At 31.0% G+C, this 25,616-nt stretch overlaps 1 protein-coding gene across 1 annotated transcript in view; it reads left to right on the top strand.

Annotated features, from left to right (window-relative positions):
• The first annotated feature begins 5,840 nt into the window (after nucleotides 1-5,840).
• The window catches only part of LOC106470909 (anoctamin-1-like), a 37,503-nt gene continuing 17,727 nt past the window's right edge, over nucleotides 5,841-25,616 (top strand). Inside the window, exons 1-10 of the mRNA XM_022399543.1 lie at nucleotides 5,841-7,729; nucleotides 9,249-9,319; nucleotides 11,184-11,272; nucleotides 12,369-12,516; nucleotides 13,915-14,010; nucleotides 16,943-17,034; nucleotides 21,357-21,475; nucleotides 22,216-22,271; nucleotides 22,643-22,746; nucleotides 25,025-25,159. Of these exons, the coding sequence (XP_022255251.1) occupies nucleotides 11,244-11,272; nucleotides 12,369-12,516; nucleotides 13,915-14,010; nucleotides 16,943-17,034; nucleotides 21,357-21,475; nucleotides 22,216-22,271; nucleotides 22,643-22,746; nucleotides 25,025-25,159 (779 nt within the window). The 5' untranslated portion in view covers nucleotides 5,841-7,729; nucleotides 9,249-9,319; nucleotides 11,184-11,243. The remainder of the gene's footprint in view (nucleotides 7,730-9,248; nucleotides 9,320-11,183; nucleotides 11,273-12,368; nucleotides 12,517-13,914; nucleotides 14,011-16,942; nucleotides 17,035-21,356; nucleotides 21,476-22,215; nucleotides 22,272-22,642; nucleotides 22,747-25,024; nucleotides 25,160-25,616) is intronic.

The raw sequence follows: 25,616 nt of genomic DNA, 5'->3' as shown, positions 1-25,616 counted from the left end.
TAAAGTAACTATTTTTTTTTTAATGTAAGTTGTAGCTATAATTTGTGCATTTTCAACTTGAACGGTGCCGTGTTGGTTCACGTGGACGACACCATTAAGCACCCAATGGGCTAAATGGAAGATTAGAAAGCGTTTAAACTTCCGGCGTAGCCATGCCTGATTTATAATTGCTCTTAAGAGGAAAACAAACAGGTAGCAGCGCCCACGCCTTAATAGTGGTACTTGACTGTTCTTGGGTTCGATCCTTCAATCTCCTGCCCCCCCCCCCCCCAGTGGCACAGCGGAATGTCTGCAGACTTACAACGCTAGAATCCGGGTTTCGATACCCATGGTGGGCAGAGCATAGATAGCCCATTGTGTAGCTTTGTGCTTAATTACAAACAAACAATTCAATCTTCTGGAATGGCAACTTGCTAGTGCCAAGGTCACGACCAGTTCTCTGTAGAAATCAAAGCGAGCTACTAGATTACAATTTAACACGAGGAAATGTATACCACGAAAATTGTAAATCCTGTTTGCGAAAAGAGTGAACACGATTCAGATCGTGGTCCCAAAACAAACAAAAAAACTGATAAAACAAAAGTATAGGGTGATTAAATAACTGTTTAAATTTAAAAAAAAACACCCTAAACTCGAGCACCTTCGAATAATTGACTATTCTTCTTCATATTTTACAGTCTGACCTGACCCTTCATATCAATCGCCATAGTTTCTTAGAGTGAAAATGTAGTGTGCTTATTGTACAGTACTCCATTAGACACAGTAATAAGTTTGATATCATACCTTGCCGTACTGAACAGTCATACTTAGTTGTATGTTTTCTTCTGCTACAGCTATTCCAACTTTCACAATGTATATAATTTAAACCTGTTGCGCGTAATAAATATTGATGTAACTAATAATGATTATTAAACTTGAAAGTAAGTTAGTTAAGTTACATAGTTTTCAACTAAAACTAATTATTACTATACATGTACTTTGCCCATACTGGTACTGTGAGAGGGCCCAACCAGTGGTGTAGTTTCTCTATTTTTCTAATTGCTTCATTTTATGGTCAATTCTCTGTTAATTTTCAATGTAAAACTTATTAATGTTAGAATTAAAATAAAGAGTGGTCATTGACCATCCTATGCCTTATGTCAAAATTCTTGTTTTATTTACTTCGTTTTTGAATTTGATCAACAGTGAGTTTCAAATGGTTAGTTACAAGTCAGTTACATATCCAAATGTTAAGTACAAGACCTCACAAGTTAATGTTAGATTATTAAGAACCAATAATTGAATATGCATGATTTTTTATATTTGAACTTAGTTTATCATCTAAATTTAAGCAGTTTTTTCTTAAACTCTATAAGTAATAATATTAAAAAAAGATAAATCTCTTATCATTATCATCCACATCTTATAGTTCTAAATCTTCACTGTTAAATGAGTACAGTCGATTGTTTTGTGCATATAACAACAGTGCTTTTGTTTTTGACATTTAATGCTTTTACTTTTTTTATATATTTTTTAAATGTATACAGAGTAACCAGAATTTTAAATACACAAACTCTTAAACATTCCAGAGTTTGCTAATTACCAGAGAAAGAAGACATACAACATACTTTACATTAAACAAGTCAAGTTTAATCTTACCTTGATATTTGGAAATATATACTATACAATCCATACAAACATTAATAAATAATACAATTACTTGAACAGGGTTTTTTAGTTTATCACCCTACATAAGGGTGCTGTAGTCTTGTAAATCAGGTTCTTAGTTTTTAAAATAATATCTCCGTTGGGCACTATTATTAACTTGCCATTACTTCTTGGAAATAATAAAGGTTCCTAGCTTTATCTTGACATATCCTCCCATATGATGGCATCTACTTTGTTAGTCCTATTACTGTTTATGTGTTGTGTAAACATGTGTGCCACAAATCTGTGTGGCATATTTTCAAAAGCTTTGTGAAATTCTAAGTACACTAAGTACACACCATTTCCTTCATCCAGATAACAAGTCACGTCTCTGAAGACAGATAACAGATAAAAAAGATAAGATTTCCCTTTGGTGAATTATTATTGGCTTCCATTTATGACATAATTTATCACTTAGTGACGTTATCGGACTATAACTTTACCAACTATAGAAGTAATATTAAGGTATACTGCCCAATAATTTCTAGGACAACTCTTATCACCCCATTTAAAAGTATAATATGAACAGCTCTTGAGTCCTCAGACACAGGTCACTCCCAATTGACTTACCAAAAGTAAAACAGAGAGACTTGCATATCTGATCTTTGATCTTCTGTAAAACCATGGGGAAAACTGTCTGGAAGTGGTGCTTTATACATTATTAGTTCCCCAGTCTTTCTATCTATCATCAAGGGATTAATATACGCAATTCAGGTCATTTCTAATATATCAAATAGAACGCTCAAGGTCAGAAATATTGGTAATATTTTCTCTTGTAAAAGAAGAGAACATTTAAAAACTCATCTGTCCCATAATGCTTTCAGCATTATTTATTAAGGTCATAATCTCCATTCTAACATTTCAGTTACCTTTAACATAGTTGAAAAAATCCATACTGATAATTTTAAAATTATCAGCCAGTTGTTTCCCATAAGACTTCTGGATTTTCTAATTTGTTGTTTTAAGCAAATCCATAGCCTTTCTATTGTTTTGTAAATCTTAAAACTATCCAACCTTAAAGTATTTATTTCAAATTTTCTCTTTTATATCTTCAGTAACCCAATTAGATCTTATAGTCCCTGTTATCCTTTTAATATTTTTAGATACTACCTAATCTTGAATTAAAAGCAATTTATTTTTAAACATTTACAGAAATCCTAACCTTCAACAACTTTTAACTTAGTCTTCCATTTAACTAATGATAAATTTGTATCATGGCCTCTTCAATGCTAGTAGACTACGGTTCATCCGTAATATAGTATCGAAAGAGTTATCCATGACATTTATTTCTGGTTGAAAGGTTTTTATGGCGCAGAGCCTCTTTGAATTTTAATGTTCTTTCATTTGTTGCTTGGAATAGGAAAATTTCATAGCATGTTGTAAAACACGAGTTCTTATAGATAGAAGAAGAAATATTTTCTACAATCCTTTGCCGAAGACATCTAGTAATGGACACAATGTAGCCTTTCAAGCAGAGAGGAGATTTATATTTTTAAATGACACGGAATTGTTGTATTTCATTGAATTTGCCTGTAGATCGGAAGAAGTTATATACACGTTTAAAGTGTATTTGAGGATAGGCCTTATTGAATAAGTTCACAATTTTAGACCTTAAATAACAAAGATTGACTATCTAGATAAGAGAGTGTGATAATTATCAAACATTTATCAACTGTCCATATCGAAGAATTGTTATTAACATTATTTAATTTACTTATCATTAGTTTGACATTTTATTCAGTAACTGTAATAGAAAAACCATTTTTTTTTTCAAGAACCCCGATAGTGTTTCATGACTCTTGTTTAAGTTATTGATAAGGTTATATTTAAATAATTCTGGTATAAAACTTTCATTGTCATAATAAACACTTCTTCGTGTTTGTTCATGAAAGAAACTAAAACAAGAACTTGAAACATTTGAAATTATTCCTAAATTGAATGGAAAATCTAATGCTGGGATGTTTTTTTTTTTTTTGTTTGTTTAGATATGTTAAAAATGAGTAGACTGATCCTTATTGTGAAATAAAATATAAGTGTTATCCACATATTGTATGTAATGTAAAGGTTTGATTTCATTTGTGAGGTTGGCCAGCCATTGCCTTTTATGGTGAGAAAGGAATAATTTTGCTGATGTTGGGATAAGTTAGGAGCTTACCTGATCTTATATTTTATTATTAAAGATAAAATCAGAATCTTCTGAAACACCTTGGATAAGTATGGGATCTTGATATGTAAGATTCGTTGATAGGTCAGTAGTTTCCTCTAGTGAAATGTTTGTAAATAATCGTTCTACACAGAATTCCCACAGTCCTAGAAATCTTTGAATTTTAAAAAATCTTTTAGCGTCATTTCCAGGCCTGTAAATATCATCGAAAATTCTGAACAGTTTTGAAATGTAGACAACAACCTGACAAAAAAAAAAGTTTATGAAGTTTAAAGATGGGTAAACAGTTTGAAAATGTCAATTAACAATCAAACTGTCTGTTTTTCCATGTGCGCACATGCACGTTATCGAAATTTTAACTGATCTGTTGATACCATAATGTAACCTGGTAAGTAGCTGTTTGTGTGTGTGTGTTTTTTACAATTGCATGTTTGGATATGCCATAATGAAAAGACTAATATTTGTATCAAGAAGTTACAATTTTGTATAATATGTTATATTCTATAGCCCAAGGCTTCTAGGTACGTATGCGTAGGCTAGATATTAAAGTTAAATAATTCCTGTGAATCGTACACTAACAGTAACACGACTAATGTTAGGGTCTAACATGTATAATGTTATTACTTAGGCCTAATGTGTTAAGTAGATCTAGATCTCGTCTCTAGATTTAGATCTACGTTATATCACAGTAAAAATGATTAAATCGAGACGATTGTGGGCACTCAATTAAGTCTGTACAAATAAGTATAGGCTTAACATTTAGTACTAAAGGGCTAGTCTGTTAATGTTAGGCCTAGGCCTAATTGTTCGTGTGTGCTATAAATATGAGGCAGGCCAAGTTGTACATTTAGCAATTAGATTTAATAGTAACAGATCTAGGTATAGCTTTATTGTCAAATTTAATATCCCAAGATTAAATAGAAAACGTATTCAATACTTGACTTAGAGGTCTTCATCAGTATTAGTGCCACTGATTTTCAGTATAATCAGCCAATTTTCCTTTAGGCTATCATGTATCTATAACTTATAAGTAAATGCATAAATAACAAAGAAGAAGAAATATTATTTGGACTTGAAGTCTACGCTCAGTTATATTTGCAGGATTCTCATATGGATGTAATAATAAATTGTACATTTTTCACCACATTCTTATCTATCGCAGTTTGCCTATGCATATCGGCGTTATGAATAAAATTCCTATGGACTTATGTCATACATGTTGATCCATCTTTGGTTTAGCACCACTGGATAACTAACATATATAACTAGACCCTGCGTTATTTTGGATTTTTTGTTTGCAGTTACTGTCTAAGTAAAACATGAGGTGAGTGCCGCGAATACGCTGGTGAGCAAAAAACCTGATTTTGCGATAAGCGAAGATAGCAGTATATTTTTGATATTTCCCAAATTCGTATACAATTTTAGTTACGCTGCAGACCTAATAAAAGATCAAAGAAAAATGTTTTGGTGCGATTCTTAACATTATATTACTTCAATAAAAGTTGGATGAAGATGTATCACGCTCTTGCCATAACTTGCATAAGGATATAGCAGTATAACGAAATGTAACGCTAGAATAAATTAGACCTAGGCCTAGTGCTAACAACTAGGCTTAGATCTATTTGTTCGTAGCAAAGAATTTTCAGAAATTCTAGGAATCATGCTAGAGTAGAACGGGCTTCACATGTCCAAAGAATAATACTAACAGTAACATACGATACATACTAATACATTTGTATTATATTTATAATGAAAATAAGGATTCTCAATAAATAAATAACAATAGTTAATATAATAAATCTCAATAGAAATCTTATGATAAAGATTATGTAATAAATTTACGAAATTTTTAAAGGTAATAGCATTACATAATAATTTACTAATACTACATTAAGAGTATTGAATATAATGTTAAAAGACCAATATATAATAATAAAATGAACATTGTTATATTCTAAATTTAATTTTTATTTCCATCCCTCTGCAGGTTTTGATAATGCTGAGCTTGTAATAGTTTTAAAACAAGCTGGTTTTTAAATCAAAATTACCAAAAATGGTTGGAAAGGGATTCACACGCTAGAAAAGCCAGATGTAAAGCATGCCAAAGTTCATTTGACATCAGCAACATGGGAGGGAACATGATAAGCAAGAAACATGAAGACAACATCAAGCAAACAACAATACTACTATCTATACCTTTTTCAAACCACATGAATGGAAACCACCCATCTTAAAAAACAAACAAACTACCATTGTGATTGCCATCAGTTCATTTTCCAGTATCTTGTCATTTGTTTCCTCCACTGATGTTTTAAAATCAAACATTTTTTAATGAATTCTGAGAAATATGGACTGTAGTGGTTCATTTCATTCAAGTGAAAATATCACAGAACTATTCAAGAGTGTGTTCCCTGCCTGTTAAATTGCCCCGAGGTTTTCATGTGTGGAAAATAAAACATCCTACTTAGCCATATATGGGTTAGCTCCTTATTTCACTTCCATACTGAAGCAGAAAATCCAGAAGTCTAATGGGTATATTCTTTTGTTTCGTGAAAGCATGAACAAATCCCCCAAGATGTGACATTCATGCTTACTTCTAGGATGAAACACTATCCACAAAAGATAAATCAAATCAGTGTTCTTAGGCCATGCTACTGCCATTGATCTATTTATTGTCATAACAAACCTTGGTTCTAAGAATCTGTTCCAGTTATCCATGGGTGGCCCAAATGTTTATTTAATTGGATATTACATGAAATGTTATCAACTGCAGCTAACAAACTTAATCCAAAATGACACCTGTTGCAACTTGGATCTTTTGATTTTACACACAACTCACAATGGTTTTAGAAATGGGTGTAAAGCAACTGATTGGAAATTTGAAGAAACTCTGGTAAATTTGTGCTATTTTTTAAAAGATTATCCAGCAAGAAGTGATGACTTCAAAAGTGAGACTGGATGCCTGGACTTTTTACAAAAATTTTGTAAGTGCTGATGGCTAGAGAAATCAGTATTGTAGAAAAGTGCTTGTTCCTGTTACCTTAACTTATAATGTATGTGGGTGTTGGAAAAAATTTGCCTAAATTAAAGTCTTATAACAGTATTCATGAAGCTGTTAGTTCCTATCTCTTCATCCTCAAAGCAAAGTTTTTTCCCCTTGGAGAATTCTAGTATAATAATCAGTGTTTCCTTTGATAGCTGCAGATTTTGTCAGGGATTGTTGGAAAGATCTAGCATTTCAGAATGACCATAAAACATTGCGAGCCTGGATTTTACAGATAAAAAGATTTTAAAGGAATCTTCTAAACTTAATACTGGTTTTCTTACAAAGAAAGCCCTTAATGATTTAAATGGACTTCTAGAATTAATCATAAACATTTGCTAGGCTTTAGACTTTAATGAAGGAATTTCCACAATATTATAGTTGTGAAAATTGTTGAGAGTTCTCTCTTAACTTGTAGCTTGGTAAGGAACATGAGCTGTTTGAATCTGAAATGTTGTTAAATGCATCATCCAGTGCTGGTATGTTTTCATATTGTCTAAAACATCAGGTAAATAATGACAGAGAGGAAGAACGGGACTGTGACACTATTCTCAGGCAGTAAAAAGAGCTTCTCCTGATGTCTCTGCAATGCGCACCTTTGATGGAAATGGAAGATAAGGGTATAGGACATACTTCGAAAAGAAGACTAGAAAGCAGAGGTCACAGAAAGGTGACAAGAAAAAGGTTGAAGAATATGAATTGGAACTAAAGATCCCAACATAAGAAGATCAGACTTGAGTGTGACATTAAGCAGCTCCTTTCATCAATTGATAAAAACTTTGAGGAAGGTGACAAGGAAAGAACTTTAACCTCCTCACAGTGGTCAATTCTCTGAGGTAAGCTGTAAGAGAGAAGGAAGAATCTTTGGAGGCTCTCGCAGTGAATACTGAGTAGAAACTATTAAACAAGAAATGCTGAAACATCTTAACTTTTTTATTTGCAAATAATTCGGTTACATTTGAACACTGATAGATTAGTAATAAAAATATTACTGCCTTTTTATCATATAAAACATTATTTACCAATATTTGTATAATAGTTACATTTGAAAACGTGTACACCAGGTGTAATTTCTTGTGAAACCCACATGAAATCATCCTTTTATTTCTAAAAATGGTTATTGAAAAGTTCATAGAAAAATCATGAAATTTAATTTCTGCATAGGTGTAGGAACCCCGTCATCATCAAAGCTTGTGAAAATTTGGTTTTATGTCAATATATATAATAATAATAATAATTGAACTTTTTCTTATGGTTTGAAGCTGTTTGATATAAAACAACATAATTTTGCAAAGTTTGCCAATAATAAAAGTTGTGATCTAGGTATCCAAACTATAAAATTAGTACCTCTTGTCTTTAAGTTTGCAATTCCAATTTTTTTAATTCACCATTCAGACAGACCACCAATAGACAGATTATTTAATTCTCCCAAACTTTAAACATCTGATTCATGAGGATTCTAGTAGTTCTAATTGCATGAAATAGTATGGGAAGTCATTATATAGGTATCTGTATCAGCAAGCTTTTGTGCACAATAAATAAGTAAGCATTTACTTTAACCTCTTTGATGGCATAAGTAGAAGTTTTTCTTAGGAAAAAGTATTTTATTTAGTGACTAGTTTGATATGGGTCATTCAGGTGTAGAAGTGACAATATGGCTTTAAACGTGGTCTGGTTGTATTCCCCAACGTGTTTTTTTTACAAGTATGTCTTAAATGCTACAGTTTTATTAGTAACAAGCCACTTCACATTAAAAGTTATAATCTAGAAATGAAACCCATAAATTTGCAAAAAATGTAACGAGAGTTGAGTTTTGGTGGAAGCTTCCCTCTGCCCTGTGGAAAGAAAACCCCTGATACAGGGCTTTGTATGCAGTTAATTTGAGACCAAGATAAAGCCTCCTTACACAAATTGTAGGTCTAAAGGAATTATGAAAGAATGCCCTCTTGTAAATATTTTTTGTTTTTTAAATTATAATAATTTTCGCTAATACGATATTATATTTACCCCCCCAAATTTTCACACAAAATAAATCAAAGACTTCTTTTAAAAAATTTGTATATGTAACTTTTTAACAAAAGGAACATTAATGTTTGTAATATTTCTTATCAAAATGCTTATTGGATACAGATAGTTACCAAGATTTTATCAAGTTAAAAGCAAACAGTTGTTGCGATTGTACATGTAGATATTGATTGAGTACCTGGATAAAACTTGAACTTTGCAATGATAGATTTATATATCTTGAAAAATTTAAGAGCTAACTTTGTGTAACTTCTTTAAGTAAGATATGGTTATACTTAGCAAGTGTAGTGTGTTTTAATATTACCGTGAATGTCACATTTGGTTGTCCAGATTGGCTGTTCAAGCTTAAGAAAACGAGCAGGGGAGTGCCTAATAGTGAAACAAACAAAGATTTTCAGCGTGTAAGTACTTAATGAGGATATTACATATTTCAGTATAAGTATCGAAGGAAACTTTTTTTTTCAGTATTGCAGTGGCACAAATCTTTCTTGTCATTTTACGTACATATTTAATAGTTTGACTTAATATTATACATTTATTCTGTTTCTATTTAGGTATATCTATTCCACAAGTTGTTTTTATCTTCTTTTTTAGATCTTTGGGAATTTCATAAAAATAGATTAGTAGCGTAAGCATGTCTTTTATCATTTATGTGTGGTGTTTTGAGATGTCTTTTACTCACATACTGATCCTGTATTTATATAGGAATTTCAAAAATGTGTAACATTAATATTCTGAATTATATTGAAAAGAAACTGTTTAAAATAATAACTAATAAATGTGAACCTCAATCTATCATTTGATTTAACACTTGTTGAGTTATACCAGTTTTGAGGAATTCTAACCCTTGTTAAGTTGCCTTTATCCAGAGTTCATAATCAGGGGTGGAATTCTCTGAAACTGGTATAACTCGGTGATAAGTAGTAAGTCAAAAGATAGATTGGATTTCAAATCTTTTGTAATACACAGGTACTGGTACGTAAGAGTTTGTCATAGTTATAAATGAAAACTGTTATTTATTTTTTTTGTACTATTATGGCATAATTTCCAAGTTATGTAGCAGTACATAATTTCTTCAGTTGTTTTGACATCTAGCGTATATATATTTTTTCTTTACTTCTCCTGTCTTAAATTCAGAATTTGAAAACCTTGAACACATATCCCCTTGTGTGTTCTTTGTGAGACTACCTTACAATCCCTTGAATTAAATTAATGCATTTTCATGCAAATTATAATGTGGATAGCAAGGATTCCCCCCCTTTTTTTAATTGGTAGTCCAAAGTTTCTGCTGTGTTAGTCCCACGTAAAGTACAATAAGGCTATTTGAGAGCCGTGTAGAATAATCATTTTATGATTGTATGTATGAAATGTTACATGAATATGTATAAAATTAAATGTCATTATTATGAAATATTTCATACTTCTGTTTTTTCTGTCCAATTTCACAAATGGAAAGAGTGAAAGAAAAATTTTAGGTCTTTTTTTTTGTTTTATTACTGATAGGGACATATTTTTGGAAAGAAAGAAAAATGTTGGTGTTTTATCTTTACGTATAGGATGTTGGTAACAGCTGCTATGGCTTCGTGGGTGTAAATGTTTTTACGTAGTAACACCAGGTGAACACAAAAAATGAACTATCCCAACCTTTTTTTTCCTTCACTATAATGATTAAATTGCTACACATTGTAAATTTATATATCTGTGTTCATTGCAATGACTTCTTCTACAGTGTTACAAAGTTAGAAATAAAGAATAGTAATATATAAAAACATTAAACCTCGGGATAGGTTAACCAGTCTACACATACAGTTAAGTCTCAACAATTTCTTCACAGTCAGACATTTGGAACACTTCACCTGTTCCCATCATATCTAGGAAAAAGACAACACTGAGTGCTGATAGTATGATCCAGTTTATTTCACTCACATGCAGCTGCTTCATCTGATATTAGTGACATTTTGGATTAAAAAAATAACTATTCTGATATCTCGCCAGAAATAATCACATAGATTAGAAAATGTCAAAGATATGAATATTAAATAATTGAGCATTTCAATTTACGAGTCAGTAACTGAGCCACTATGGGTTAACCTGCTAGCAATTAATATGCCACCAATCTTACAAATATTTCAATGAAGTATATATTTAAAGACTTGAAAGAAAAAATAAAAACAGGTATCATTTTTTAAAGTTTTAAGGCAGCATCAGAGTTGAGTGTTTATCAAAGTGCTGAAGGTATCCATTCTCAAACAAATGTTGATTCAGTTCTCAGTGACAAGGCCATGAAATCTACTGAAGTGTCGTTACGTAGGAAGTCTTCTCATAATGGAGATGTACGAAGCTTGGATGATGAGGTAAATTTAACAGTTCATAAGAATTTATGAATGTCTATTATTCATTACATAATATGCATGCTTATTAGCACATTTCCAGTTTTATTGTTACAGAACAAATTGCTATATTTTTACGTAAAAACATCAACAAATATGCAAGTTTCTTCTATTTTAAAAGCTGTAAAGGAAGATTTACAAAAATCTTAAATTTTTTTATTTACACGTAAAACTGTCATCTGAATTATGTAGTTCAATGATTGAGATATTGACTAGTGGAAAAATTTGTCTTAGATACACTAAAGTCTGCTTGATTCTTCGTAGCAGGTTATGTTTGTATAGATACAATAACAGAATAATTTTGACATTATTTTTTGCATACTTAATTAATAGTATAAGTATTTAATTTGTCTAAATGTTTTCTGTGTTCCTTTGTGTATATCTTTTTTTTTATCAAGGGATATGATATTACAAGTTTAATGTAATTTTTTTATTTCAGTCATTTAAATTAAATGCCCTTTTTTTTGTCCCAAGCATTAATTATTCTGTAAATTTTACCACAGTTTTCTTTCAGAATTTTTTCTTGAGGAGAAGGATCTTATTTAGTGAGTTACGTGGTGCAGGGCATTCAGGTGCTAAAGGCATGCTATGTCTATAAACACGATCTGGTTTTATCCCTAAAGATCTTTTTACAAATATCTCTAAAATGGTATTGTTTTAAGGGCATCTAGTTTTTTTTCATGCTAAAAGTTATCATTTAGAAGTAAAACTTTTAAATTTGCAAAATATGTTTTTTAGGGAGGTGGTTTAGGGGAAGCTTCCTGGTGCCCTGTGGAAAGAAAACCTCTCCATTATTTATATAACACATGTAAACTTTACATGTATGGGAATTGTCACTAGGGTATTTTGATATACATGTTTATATACTCTTTGGGAGTATAATAATAATTAATAAGACTTGCTTTTGATGAAAAATAAGATAAAGTATTTACTGTGTTTTTATCAAATTATTTTCTTTGTGAACAAAAAAATAAAACAATCAAACTAACCAATAATGATTTTGTTTCAATAAAGTAACAACCCAGCAATAATTAAAAGATTTTGTAATTATATGATTCAGAAATGCTCTTTGTTTTTTTGATGATGAACGTCGTCGAATCGACTTTGTGTTGGTTTATAAGCCTTCGTCAGGAAAAGATTGTGAAATGGGGCAAGTGTTTGAACAAAACTTGAAGGATGAAGGTTTAGAACTGGAACATGTTGATAAGGTAAACCTTGTTCTTTTCCATTAAATATGTTATTTTGTGATGAATTATTCAGGTGTTTGTTTTGCAGAAGAAAATAATGTATAAAACATAATATTTATTAGAAGAAATTATAGCTTAATTTAAGCTAATATTCCCAATGTATGCAACTCTTCAAAATTTTTTCTTATTTCCAAAGTTATTATTTTACTGAATCTTTCATTGCTGTTATTTAATGTGTCTTGTTTGAAACTTTTTTCTATTTGCACTACAAAAATATTACTTTTCTCTAGTTGTTAACTTTAATTAGTCCATCATATATATATATTAACAAACTACTAGTAGTAAGAAAAAATCTCAACAGAAAAAAATGGTATTATTTTCAAGAGTTAATTTATTATATAGCTAGTGGTATAATTATTAGTATAACATCTGTTTTTATCAATTACTTTAGATCAAAGCAAGCTATGTACATAGATTAATAAATGATGTAACTAATTTAATATATGGTCCATCTAGTAGTATAATGTATTATAAAAAAATTAAAAATGATTATGTGATGAGTTGGGTACATCTGTTTTTATATGTAATTTTAGTTATAATTCCAGCTGAGAAGGCTCATTAGGCTTGGGAGATTTAGGCTTAAATCCATATATTAAGTAGTTTATACTCCATATGGTGTAGAAATTATTTTTTTTGCCCAGACATAGGTTTTAAACTAATAATATTTGATAAAAATGCTTACGATATTATGCATCATTCATACATCATACTTTATCTCCCTGGTGGGACACCAATAAGTTTATGGATTTACAACGATAAAATCTGAGTCTCGAGTTCCCATGGTAGACACAGGAGATAGCCCGAATGTGGCTTTGCTCTAAAACAAACAAAAAATGATGTAAAAACTACACCAGAAAGAGCTTTTACTATATGAACTGTGATATTAATATTTTGTTTAATCGGTTCCTTAATGTATCAAAATATAGAACCAGAACTGACATTATGATTTAAGGTAATTACATGTATAATGTGCAGCAGTGTCATACGTTATTCAAGAAGATTATAACAATGTGTAAAAGGCTAAAAGGAGGTATGTTTTGTGGTGATTAGTGCATTTAACTTTTCTCCTTGTGGCACCCTCTACGGGTGATTTCAAAAAACATGTTAAATCCAGCATGTGGTAAAGTGGTAAAATAAGTGAAAAACATACTGTTGTATAGTATGTGTGTGGTTAACTACATGTTAACTGGAAAAAAAACTTCTTTTCAGGCTAATGTCTTAAAATAAGTGAAAATTTTTTAATTCTGTGTAATATATATATATATTAAATTGTTTATTTTTTAATTACAATACCATTTGTATCGAGAATTCATAAGAAAAACCTCAAAAATGCTGTTTCTTATTTTTATGTTTAAATAGGGTGAAATGGGTGTAAGCTTTGTGAAAATCCATGCCCCATGGGAAGTTTTAACTCGATATGCTGAAATAATAAAGATGAAAATGCCGTTGAAGGAGGTAAGATGGTTTGGTGCCACTATAGCATGTGATCTACAAAGATATTTACACTATAGCGCACAGTCTCCACAGATACTATCATCATCACCATTTTAATGATTCACTAAAACATAATTTCTTGCTAAATAATTTATATCTATCCATGTTTTTCTTCAGTAAATAATAATAATTAAATAAGTTGTGTGTTCCAAAAGAATACATTAAATTTATATTATAATTGTGCTAATTTTGATTGTTGGAACTTATTTAAGTCTGATAATATTTGCCCCCAAAACGTTATGTAATGGCATTTTGTACTTTATTAGTTTAAAAGCATTATTTATAATAAATGGCACCAATTGCAAATAAATGAAAGTTAAAGTGGTAACAATGATAGTGTATGATGTGTAGACTGCATGCTATAGTGTATATATATTTGAAGACTGCACACTATAGTAGCACCAATTGTTTAGTGTTAACTTATTATTCAGTTTGCATGTGAGATTGCTTCATTGTGTTATAAAGAGGTGTTAGCATATTATAACAGAATGAAAGAAATAAATCTGATGTTTTAATATTTAATATTGTGTGCTAATAACTTGTACAGTACTAATTATAATAATCACAAATAAATATTGATGTAATTATTCTTTTAGATCTGTATGTCAAATGTAACATTTAATTGTCTTATTTTTTTAACTGTGTGCAAGTTTGAACTGAAAACTTACAAATTAAATTAATTGATCTAAGAGAAGTTAAGCATATTCATGCTATGTGATCAAAAATGTATTATTATCCTTTGTACCCTTCCGAAACAAAATATCTGACATTATTAGTCAGAGTTGAAGTTATCATTCTATTACTGTATTTAGTTAAAGTAGATTTCATTTTTTACAAATGCATGGATTTACATTTTGGTCTGAAGAAGCTATACATTGTGAATCCAGCACAAGAAGTGATTACAGTGAAAAACTGCTAAGGATGTGAAGCATAAAAATGATTTCCTATTTTCTCATTCTTGTAATTTAGTAAAGTGAAATATTAATAGATTCTGAGTAGTCGCATTCAGTTAGGCCAGTAACTGCTTGAATGGGCATAGAAAATGATTGAAATATAAAACAAAATATATATAACTGTATAAGAAAATGAGTTTAAAGCTTATACATTAAAATTAATATTTTAAAACAAAAGACAATTTGCTTATAATTTTGTTATGGTACAATGATTTAACTAAGCCTTTCTCATTTAGTTCCATATAAAACATTTCTTTTTCTGTCATACTGCAAAGTAATAATTTATATGAAGTATAAAGTTATGAATGAAACTATATGAAAACTTTAAAAATAATCCAAACTGAAATTGTAGTGGATATTGTTCACAAACATCATTTCGTCTAAAAACATATTACCAAGCTAAGCTTTAATCACTCTGTTTCAGTCTATATGGAAATTTTTGCTGAACTGTAAACCTTTTTTTTTTTACTTTTACAGTTGAAAATATCAGAAAAAAAAGCTTTCATGATGTGCTTAGCTCATTAGTAGCATATGACTTCTGAAAGCTGAGATATAGGCTGTTACATCACATGATGAGAACAGAGGTTGAGAAACCATGATTGGCTAAAAAAATTATAAAACTACACTTGTATTCAACTTACAAGGTCAACTTAATAATATTTTGTTGAAATCTATTATGACTATCCTCTGAGGGAGCTACAATTGCTATACTATGATCAGAAGAAATTTGGGAAATTCACAGACACCAATAATTTTATTTGTAATGCACTTAAATCAACACAAAATCGATATATCAATTATAAAGATTTTTTTATACATAAAATGAATTAAACCTTTTTTTATTGAGTAAATTTCAACTCTGAAGTACGTTTTTTTTTAATATTTGGAAGAATTACAACAAGTTTATTTTCTTTCTTTTTTCTTAATTCAGCAATGCAGTTTTGCCCCTGAAGTGTATTGCACCCATCCTGGCACGATAGAGAAAATATATACCTCCCCAACAATGTCTTGTAACCATTGAAAGTCCATTAAATGACTTCAACAAGTAATGCTAGAGTAGCTGGACATCTGACACAAATTTCTGTGATGTTACTGCTTAAATGTTATGTTTGTTTCTTTTTTATGAATTTTGCGCATGAGGGCTATCTGCACTAGCCGTTCCTTATTTAGCAGTGTAAAACTAGAGGGAAGGCAGCTAATCATCACCACCCACTGCCAACTCTTGGGTTACTCTTTTACCAACAAATAGTGGGATTGACTGTCACGTTATAACACCACTGTGGTTGAAAGGGCGAGCATGTTTAGTGACAGGGATTCAGACCTGCGACCCGCAGATTGCGAGTCAAGCACCCTAACCATCTGGCCATGCTGGGCCATTTAAATGTTATGTCCAGTAGTAGGACGGTACAGATAGTACATCAAAAAGTAATGTGAAATAACAGAATTATACTATAAATAGTAAGTAAGAATATTGATACATTAATTAAAATATAATCAAGTTAAGTCTGTTGAAAATAAAGATAATATATTATGAGTTGTGCTGTACTGAACCTTAACTAACGTTTGAGACATTGAGAAATTTTCTATATAATCAATTTTATTATATTTTTAATTGTCATTATTATAAGAATAATGTCAGTTTTTCAAAATAGAAATTTTTGCACCGATGACAAGTTATGTTGTGGTAAATTTATTATAAATTTTACATGAATTTGTTGGGAGTCCAATATTTTTAATGCCATGCATCAGCTTCAAAAATTACTTGTTTTTGTGTTGTTGTTTTTCTTGGTACCCAATTTTCAGTATTTGTGATATACTAATAAAAAAATTAAAATGAAGTATCAGTGCTATTGGCCATTCTTTTTGATGGATTTATGGGGAATCCAATATTTTTAATGTTACATATCAACTTCAAAAATTTCTTATTTTCTGATTTACAGTGTTCAAAGTATCCTACCATCAAATCAAAACAAGGTTACAAAACAATAAATCGACAGTATACATCTGAATACAGAAGAGACAAGAAAGACTTGTAAGTACACATGTTTGAACTCACTAAGTTTCTTTTCTTATAAGTCTTTGTTATCTTTAGTCAGGTGATGTTGTGTAAGTTCGGTGTTTATTATCTCTTAAAGTTTGTTTTCTTTTGAATATCTTGCAAAGCTACTTAAGGTCTATCTGTGCTAGCCATTTCTAATTTAGTAGTGATATACTAGAGAGAAGGCAGCTAGTCTACACCACCCACTGTTAATTATTGGGCTACTCTTTTAACAACAAATGGTGGGATTGACCATCACATTATAACATCCCCATGGTAGAAAGGGCAAGCATGTTCAGGGACAGGGATTCAAACCTATAATACAAAATGAATCTTAAAGTTTTCCTAAATATCCCACCTAGCAAGAGTTTAACATATAAAGATACAAATTGAATATCTCAGTTGTAGGGGTAGTGGTGAGGGGTATACATCATCTGCTAAGCATACATCACAAGCCAGTAACTAGTGTTGAGTTTCATATGATTAACACTTTCTATATGGGGTTTGGTCAATGTGAGCAACCGTGTAACCATTAATTTTTGTGTATCTTTACGAAATTTTGCAAGCTTTCAGTAAACATTTTTTACACAAAAAATCAGCTATTTTAATTAAGAATTTTTACTAATGATTTGTTTATAAATATATATATATATAGCCAGAGTGTTCACTGCTCTTAGTGCAAAATTATTTTTATTTTAAGATTAAAAATACTTTTCTTCAACTGAAATTTCTGAAAGAGAGGATGTGAAAGGTGGGCGTGGCAGGAGGGGCTGATTTTGTATTTGATTGCTCTGTAACTGAACAAGATTGAAAGCTATGAAAATTATGCTTTGCCTGAACAAGGAAGATATTATAGTGAGTAATTTACATTAACATTCATACATTTAGAAGGGATTGTAAAGATATTAAAGACGAGGAGCTACTTGAAGAGCTTGTACAATTGCACAATAATTGAAATACGTACCTGTACAGTTTGTCTAACTTCATGATAACTTTGCAGGAATTAGATGACGTCTCTTTATTGTTTCAATCACAGTTGGGCCACACTTTCACCCAGTTTTGTTGTGCTCTGTGTTGGTTTAGCTATTTTTGCATTTTTACTGTGTTAAAGTGCACATCCTTTCTTAATTATGGCCTCTAGGCACCCAGCAAGTGATAGTGTTGCTAAGTGGCTAAGAAGATAAAGATGATACTGGAGCAAAAGCTGAAAATTATACAAAGTTTTGAGGATGGTGAGTTGGATATTGCACATGATTTGTCAATCCTACCAACCACGGTGAGATCTGTAGTGAAATAAAGCAGACATTTTTAAAAGTGACGGACAAAAGAAGATGACATGACTGCAAGTGATTCTGCTGAAGATGCTCCACCAGAGAGAGTTCTTACCTGCAAAGTGCTCTGAGACATCTTTAATATGGTCAATGAAGCAATGGAACTCGCCTCTGAAAATGACTCTGACATAGAGCACAGCAGTGTAATGGCAAGGAATATTCATGATGCAATCTCTTGTTATCAAGAAATTTATAAAGAAAAAAAAGACAACTTACTATCACTTATTTTATTAAAAAACAGGCAGCTATACCTGAAGAGGAGAAGGTGGAGGATATTGCTCACTGCTTCTCTTCCCAGTAACTCTCCACCCCTCCCACACGGAGTCAGCTTCGAGACTATCGCTGTTGAGAGTTTTCTATACCTATATCACCCATTTATTCTATATATATAAACAACTTGTGCCTAATGAATTACAATTAATGGATTAGAAAGGCAGTAAGGTGCAGTGATTGGTCAATGGATATGTAGAAAAGAGTAGCGGGGCAGATAAAAAAAGTGGCGGGGCAGCCTGCCCCACTATCACGCTTTAGATGTAACTCTACTGTACATTAATGCATTTTGTAAGATATTATTGTAAAAATAATAAGTAAAATTATGTCAAATGGTTTATTATAGAAACAGTTTTGTCATCTGGACATATCTTCTATGTATTACATGTAAGTCAATGAGTTAGTGGGCCCATTGTTCATTGTAGCCCTCAGGAATGCATCCACGATGAATAACAAGGACCAGCTGTACTTACTTTTGACCTCTTATTTTTTGCTGTTGGTTGTCAATGAAATTTAAGCCTACATTTTTTTTATAAAGTACACTAATTAATTTATGATTACTTACATAATGCACCTATAAACACAGAATAATAACATGAACAAAGTAAACAGTGTCCTATAACTATTATGATTTAACTGGCTCTCTAACTAGGAGAAGAGGAGCTTAAATTAATTCACTGTGCTGCTGGAAATAAACTATCAAACTAAAAACGAAATTGAAAAAAATATAGCATTACATATCACTCAGCTGATTAAAACTTCATCTTTTTAGTGTTTATAAATGGTATAGTATAAAACATGAGAAAGAGTCATTGGAAATTTGTGAGAGAGGATGTAACAGGTGGGTATGGCAAGTTGGTCTGATTTTTTAGTTTATATCTTCATAAACAAATAAGACTGAAGGCTATAAAAATTAGTTTTTGCCTTAGCAATATCTATATCATAATGAGTAATACACATAAAATTTGGTACTTCAGAGAGGGGTAATAAATATATTAAAATTGGATGAAGACCTAGAGAAAAAATGTCACAATTTTCATACTAGGGGGACCTTGAAGATTTTTGTAAAACTATTTCCTTACGAAGTTAAAACTTACATATTATTAAAATTTAATTTATTAACTGTATTTTTATGCCAAGTTTATTCGTATACGTATGTAATAATGTAGATTGATTAAACTTTGAATGTAAATCTGTAAAAAGATTGTGACTCGCACTTTGACCTACTCATAGCAAGAGAGCTAAGGGTCAGTATGTTCCAACCCTTCCACTCAATATTTATGGCTCAGAATAGCCATGGGAGCAGGCCAGAGAGAGAGGCTGTATATGAGTTTTAAAGTATGATTCAAATATCTAATAGAATGGATAATTCCAGTCCTTTGTATTATTCAATCAACCAACTTTGAAAGAAAAAGATTGATAGCGACTGATTTGTTAATAGAAGTACAATGTGTAAGGTAAGATTTCGAAATTATTGCTCTATCAAACCGAGTAAATTTCAGTGCATATGTTAAAAATAAAATGCTACATTTATTTTACAACATATGACATAAAAGATAATTTATAGTCAGCTCCAATAGTACATTTTGAGAACCTGGATGTACTTGTGAAGATATCCAACTTGCTATCTATGATACCAGTAATTTTTTTATCTAAGAAATTTAGTTTTAAATCTGTTAACTGATATTTGACATACACCCTGTATTCACTGGTGTGCACAGTTACTAAACTAATGTTATTGTGTTGTCAACTTTTTGAAAGCCATAGATAGGCCTAAATAAAATGTTTTTAATTGTGTATCAGTTTAAAGTTGAATATTATTTGTGATTTTAATGTATAGAAATATATGAAAAAAAATTGTTGTCTTTCTTACATCTACTGGTCATTTGTTTTTAATTATCATCGTTTTCTGTGTTTGTAGTTCAGTCAGTGCAAAACTATGGTTAAAATGTTTTATATATTATTCAATATCATAAGAACAAGCATTTGTAACATAAGTATATGTCAGATTTCCATTTTGGCATTTAGTAATAAGCATCAGATAATATTGTGTCACAATCATTTATGTCAAATTCATGTTTCTAAACACAAACATTTATTGATTCTTTTAGTAAAAATATTAAAACCTTCAGTGGTTTTATATTTTGCTTGGCACCTGATTCAATAGTGGTACTTTTGATGTTACATGACACTTTAGGTTTAAGAATATATATATATATAAATACTGCAGAGAAACAAATCACAATTCAGTTCAAGAAACTAATAATTTAGACACATTTGGATGGTAGTCATAATGTTATGTAAGGCCATCAGCTGTAAATTTGGTAAGGAAGGTTCTAAATTTAAGAAGGGACCTGTCTTTTGTGTTTGACCTGTACAGTTTATCAGCTCCTATATTGAACATTTCAAACAAATTGTATTGACAAGGAGATCTGTGTAGTAATGTTTGTAATATTACATTAGAATAAGATTAATAATTTAAATCATAACATCCTTTACTGGCCCAATATAGATTTTCAGCAAGAAGAATGTTATCATAGTATTACATCTATACCTATTAATAAATGTAATACTTCGTTAGTTAATGTGTTCTACATCTTATTACTTTGTAAGTGTGACTTCTCATTTTTTATAATGAGTAATTTTAAAAATATTTGGTTTATATATTTTGATTTCATACTTGTGTAAATATTAATTGTACTGGTCCTGTTAAAGATTTGCTGTTCCAGCAAAGAAAGAAGACTTCTTTAACCCAGGCCAACGAGCTCAAATTGTGGACTTTATTTTGAAGCGGAAAAGCTTCAGCAATAATAAGGAAGATGATTATGCATTTGGTAAGTCGGAAAAATAATTTCCTGTAATGTCTTTTGTTTTGGCATAAGAACAGCTACCATTGAAACATTTAATTTTCTTTCTGTAATGTACTGTACATCAACATTTCTGGAAGAATTGACGAGCTAAATTTACATTTTGCAAATGTCAAATAAAAAAAGGAATAATGGATTTGGAGATTTTCATACTTCTCCAGAATATTTGCCTTTTTTCGGGGAGTCACCAATTTGTAAGAAGGACATTGACACAATTACTCGTACACAAAGAAGCAGTAGTGTATCAGAAGGACATTGACACAATTACTCGTACACAAAGAAGCAGCAGTGTATCAGAAGGACATTGACACAATTACTCATACACAAAGAAGCAGCAGTGTATCAGAAGGACATTAACACAATTACTCGTACACAAAGAAGCAGCAGTGTATCACTGGAAAGAACTGAAAATTATGATAACAATGTAATAATACTTTATATCACTAAAAAAAACAACAAATAAAAACTCAGGCATAATATTAAATCTTTAATAAATAGTAATAAAGACATAGGTTTCCTAAACCAATTAAACAAAAACTTAATCATTATGGCCAACCTTTAGTACATGACAGATATGTGCTTAGGTATGTTACATATGATATGTGGTACCAATATTTGGTGTCATTACAATTGTTCTTTAGATAATTTTATTTATTATTGCTATATTTAAATATTTATACTGTGTGTTTTTCTCCTGTTGTTTTCAGGAATAAACAAGCTCATAAACGATAACGTGTATGAAGCCGCCTTTCCTTTACATGAGGTCAGTTAACTTATTGGATTCTCCTTTCCAAGTGTGCTTGTTGTTGATAAAGTACTTGTGAAAGTTCAAGTTTTCATGGTTGTTATATTGCACAACTATTGTCTCTGTTTTTCAAACATTAAAAGTGTTATCCACAAGTATTTCTATAGTCAATGTGTATTATTTTAAGATGTCATTTTTGCAGTTATTTCAGGTTTATGACTTGAGGAATTTATGTAATAGGGTTTTTCCTGTAGTTTGTTATCAATATTTTTTTCCAGTAAAACGTATTTTAAAATATTCTCCTTGTTGTCATTATACTTGGAAATATTTCATTTCTTGTAGCAGTAAACTAATAGTTATGTTGATAATTTACACCGTAATATTATTAGGGGGAATATAATTCTTCAAATGACGAAGCTCCTCGGACATGGTTAATGAACAACTGGGCTGGTGTGTGGTCAGTATGGAAAAAACAACCTCTTGATGACATTAAGTAAGTAGTATTAATCAAGTAACTGTATAGAATTTATTTATTTAAGAGATAAACCACTGTTTGAAAGTTTGAGAATTACTTAAAGATTGTAATCATCTTAGTAACATTCTGTATTTGCATGCCATTTTTAGAGTCAGGGTTGACAATTTTCTTATACTGGTTGAATTTCAAATTAAATCACTCCAAATACCAAGATTTGTCTACAAGGATAGTCAGTTAAAATAGGACAGCGTTGCTTCTAGGATGCATACTTTGCCTGAGTATTAATTCACACAAAAAAAGATAGAAGTATGCATTTTAATATTTTGTGTGCACCCACCCTTCAAAATGTATTATGAATGACTTTGTAGCAATAGATCGCGATCCTAACCGGAAACTTCTGCATAGTTATTTGCTGTTTTGGATACGCAAAGAAACGTGATTGGCTGCATTATGAAGTCATTTGATTTTGTGGTAGATTCACTTGATAAATGGCAGAAAAAATGAAAGGTATGAAGACAATCAAAAAGCGGTTTATTTTCAAACTAACTGTTACATTTTTCCATCAAAACGATGCCAAAATAGAAATAAATAAAGGAAAAAAGGCACAGAGAAGATGACTGCAGTGTAAGTTTTGTCAGTGAATGCGCAGATGTTTCAATGAAAGTGTATTAATCGGTCAGATTTAGCTTACATACCACATTTTACTATATTTTCAGTACATACACAAATGAAAAATTGCAATGATTCAATTTTGCTGTTTCTTCAAATAAATGTTACTTGATCACATTATGCTTTTATGACTCACGAAGGCACAGATACTTCATTACATGGATGGCTCACTTTCTGAAAGTAAGTGGGGAATTTGGCCCACTTGAGAAAAATCCTAGAATAAACACTGTACGAGGAAAAATTTTCTCACATATTGCTGATTTATTAATTTCATTCAGCTAACAATTTCTAAAAAAAATATGGCAAAAATCTAAATAAAGGTAGCTCCAATAATATTTTTCATTGTTCTTTATAGATTCCTTAAAACTTGCACAAAACAAGAAAATAGATATTCAACTACGAATGGTAGTATACCAGGAAAAATATTTTGGAAGAATGAAAATTGAAGACTTGAACCTATTACTTAACATTCAGATATAAAAAACCAACTAAGCAACAGAGCTTATGAATATCACAAGTATCAGTTCTGATTTTTACCCATTACTCAGATTAGTCAGATTTATTAGCAAACTAAGCAACAGAGTTTATGAATATCACATGTCTTAGTTCTCATGTTGACCCATTACTCAGATTATTCAGATTTATTAGCAAACTAAGCAACAGAGTTTATGAATATCGCATGTCTTAGTTCTCATGTTGCCCCATTACTCAGATTAGTCAGATTTATTAGCAAACTAAGCAACAGAGTTTATGAATATCGCATGTCTTAGTTCTCATGTTGCCCCATTACTCAGATTAGTCAGATTTATTAGCAAATAAGCAACAGAGTTTATGAGTATCACACATCTTAGTTCTCATGTTGCTCCATTACTCAGATTTATTAGCAAACTAAGCAACAGAGTTTATGAATATCACATGTCTTAGTTCTCATGTTGACCCATTACTCATTAGTGTGTTGTAACCAAGTAAGGTAATGGAATTTTGAATGCCACAGGTCTTAGCTCTCATTTCAACCCATTATTCACTATTTGGACTTATTAGCAAACTAAGCTACAGGGCTTATGAATACCACAAGTATCAATTATCATTTTGACCTCTTTCTCAATAATCAGGTGTAACCAACTAAGCTACTGGATTTATGAATATTACAACTATCAGTTCTCATTCTAACCTATTACTGGATTTATGAATGCCACGAGTCTCGGTTCTTTTTTTTTTATTCATTACACATTAGTCTGACATAACTAACTAAGCTACTGGACTTATGAATACCACATGTCTCTGTTCTCACTTCAACCCATTATTTACTAGTCAGGTGTAACCAACTAAGCTACTGGACTTATGAATACCACATGTCTCTGTTCTCACTTCAACCCATTATTTACTAGTCAGGTGTAACCAACTAAGCTACTGGACTTATGAATACCACATGTCTCTGTTCTCACTTCAACCCGTTATTTGCTAGTCAGGTGTAACCAAGTAAGCTCCTGTTTAATTATTCTTGTGGGAAGATTTTTTGCCTTCTATTACTAGTTATTGTATATAAAAATCGATGTTGTATAGATATTCTTTTGTGTTTTGTTTGATATAAATCACTTCTGTGTTTGTTCCTCTCACTTGTTTTCAGGGAATATTTTGGAGTGAAGATAGGCCTGTATTTTGCCTGGCTTGGATTTTACACTTATATGCTGATTCCCGCTTCAGTGGTAGGAGTGCTGTGTTTTTTGTATGGGTGCCTTTCCTTGTTGGGTGATACTCCTAGGTAAGAGTAAATGTTGCCTTAAAATATTTCATAGGAAAAAAAATAACCCGTGTAACTCATGGTTTGATTAGTTTCTAAATTATACTTTAGATATACCTGTAAGTTAGAGCTGAATGATTAGTGGAATTTGGTAAGTGATTAATCATTAGACTCATTAATCAGTTTTGTTCAGCTAATTGATTATGCTTACATTAGACTTGAATAGTTGTGTTACGTCTCCATTTGTTAATTAATTGTTCCGTAACTTCGTTCTGACGAAACTTTAGCGACACAAGTTCTTACTTAATAAAACTGGTTTATTCTTTCCGAATACAACTTTACAATACACTTAATTTCAATAGTTGCGCTATAATAAACGCTATATCAACGAACGTCAACAATACTTCTGACTGCAGTTCAATTACTCATTACCTACACACACATTGTTGTCCCGTCACGTTGTCACCCTCTTATATAA

The sequence above is a fragment of the Limulus polyphemus genome, unplaced genomic scaffold, assembly GCF_000517525.1.
Source record: "Limulus polyphemus unplaced genomic scaffold, Limulus_polyphemus-2.1.2 Scaffold4285, whole genome shotgun sequence".
Lineage (NCBI taxonomy): Eukaryota > Metazoa > Arthropoda > Merostomata > Xiphosura > Limulidae > Limulus > Limulus polyphemus.
Note: the sequence above shows the minus strand (reverse complement) of the source record. Positions and strands in the feature narration are given on the sequence as shown.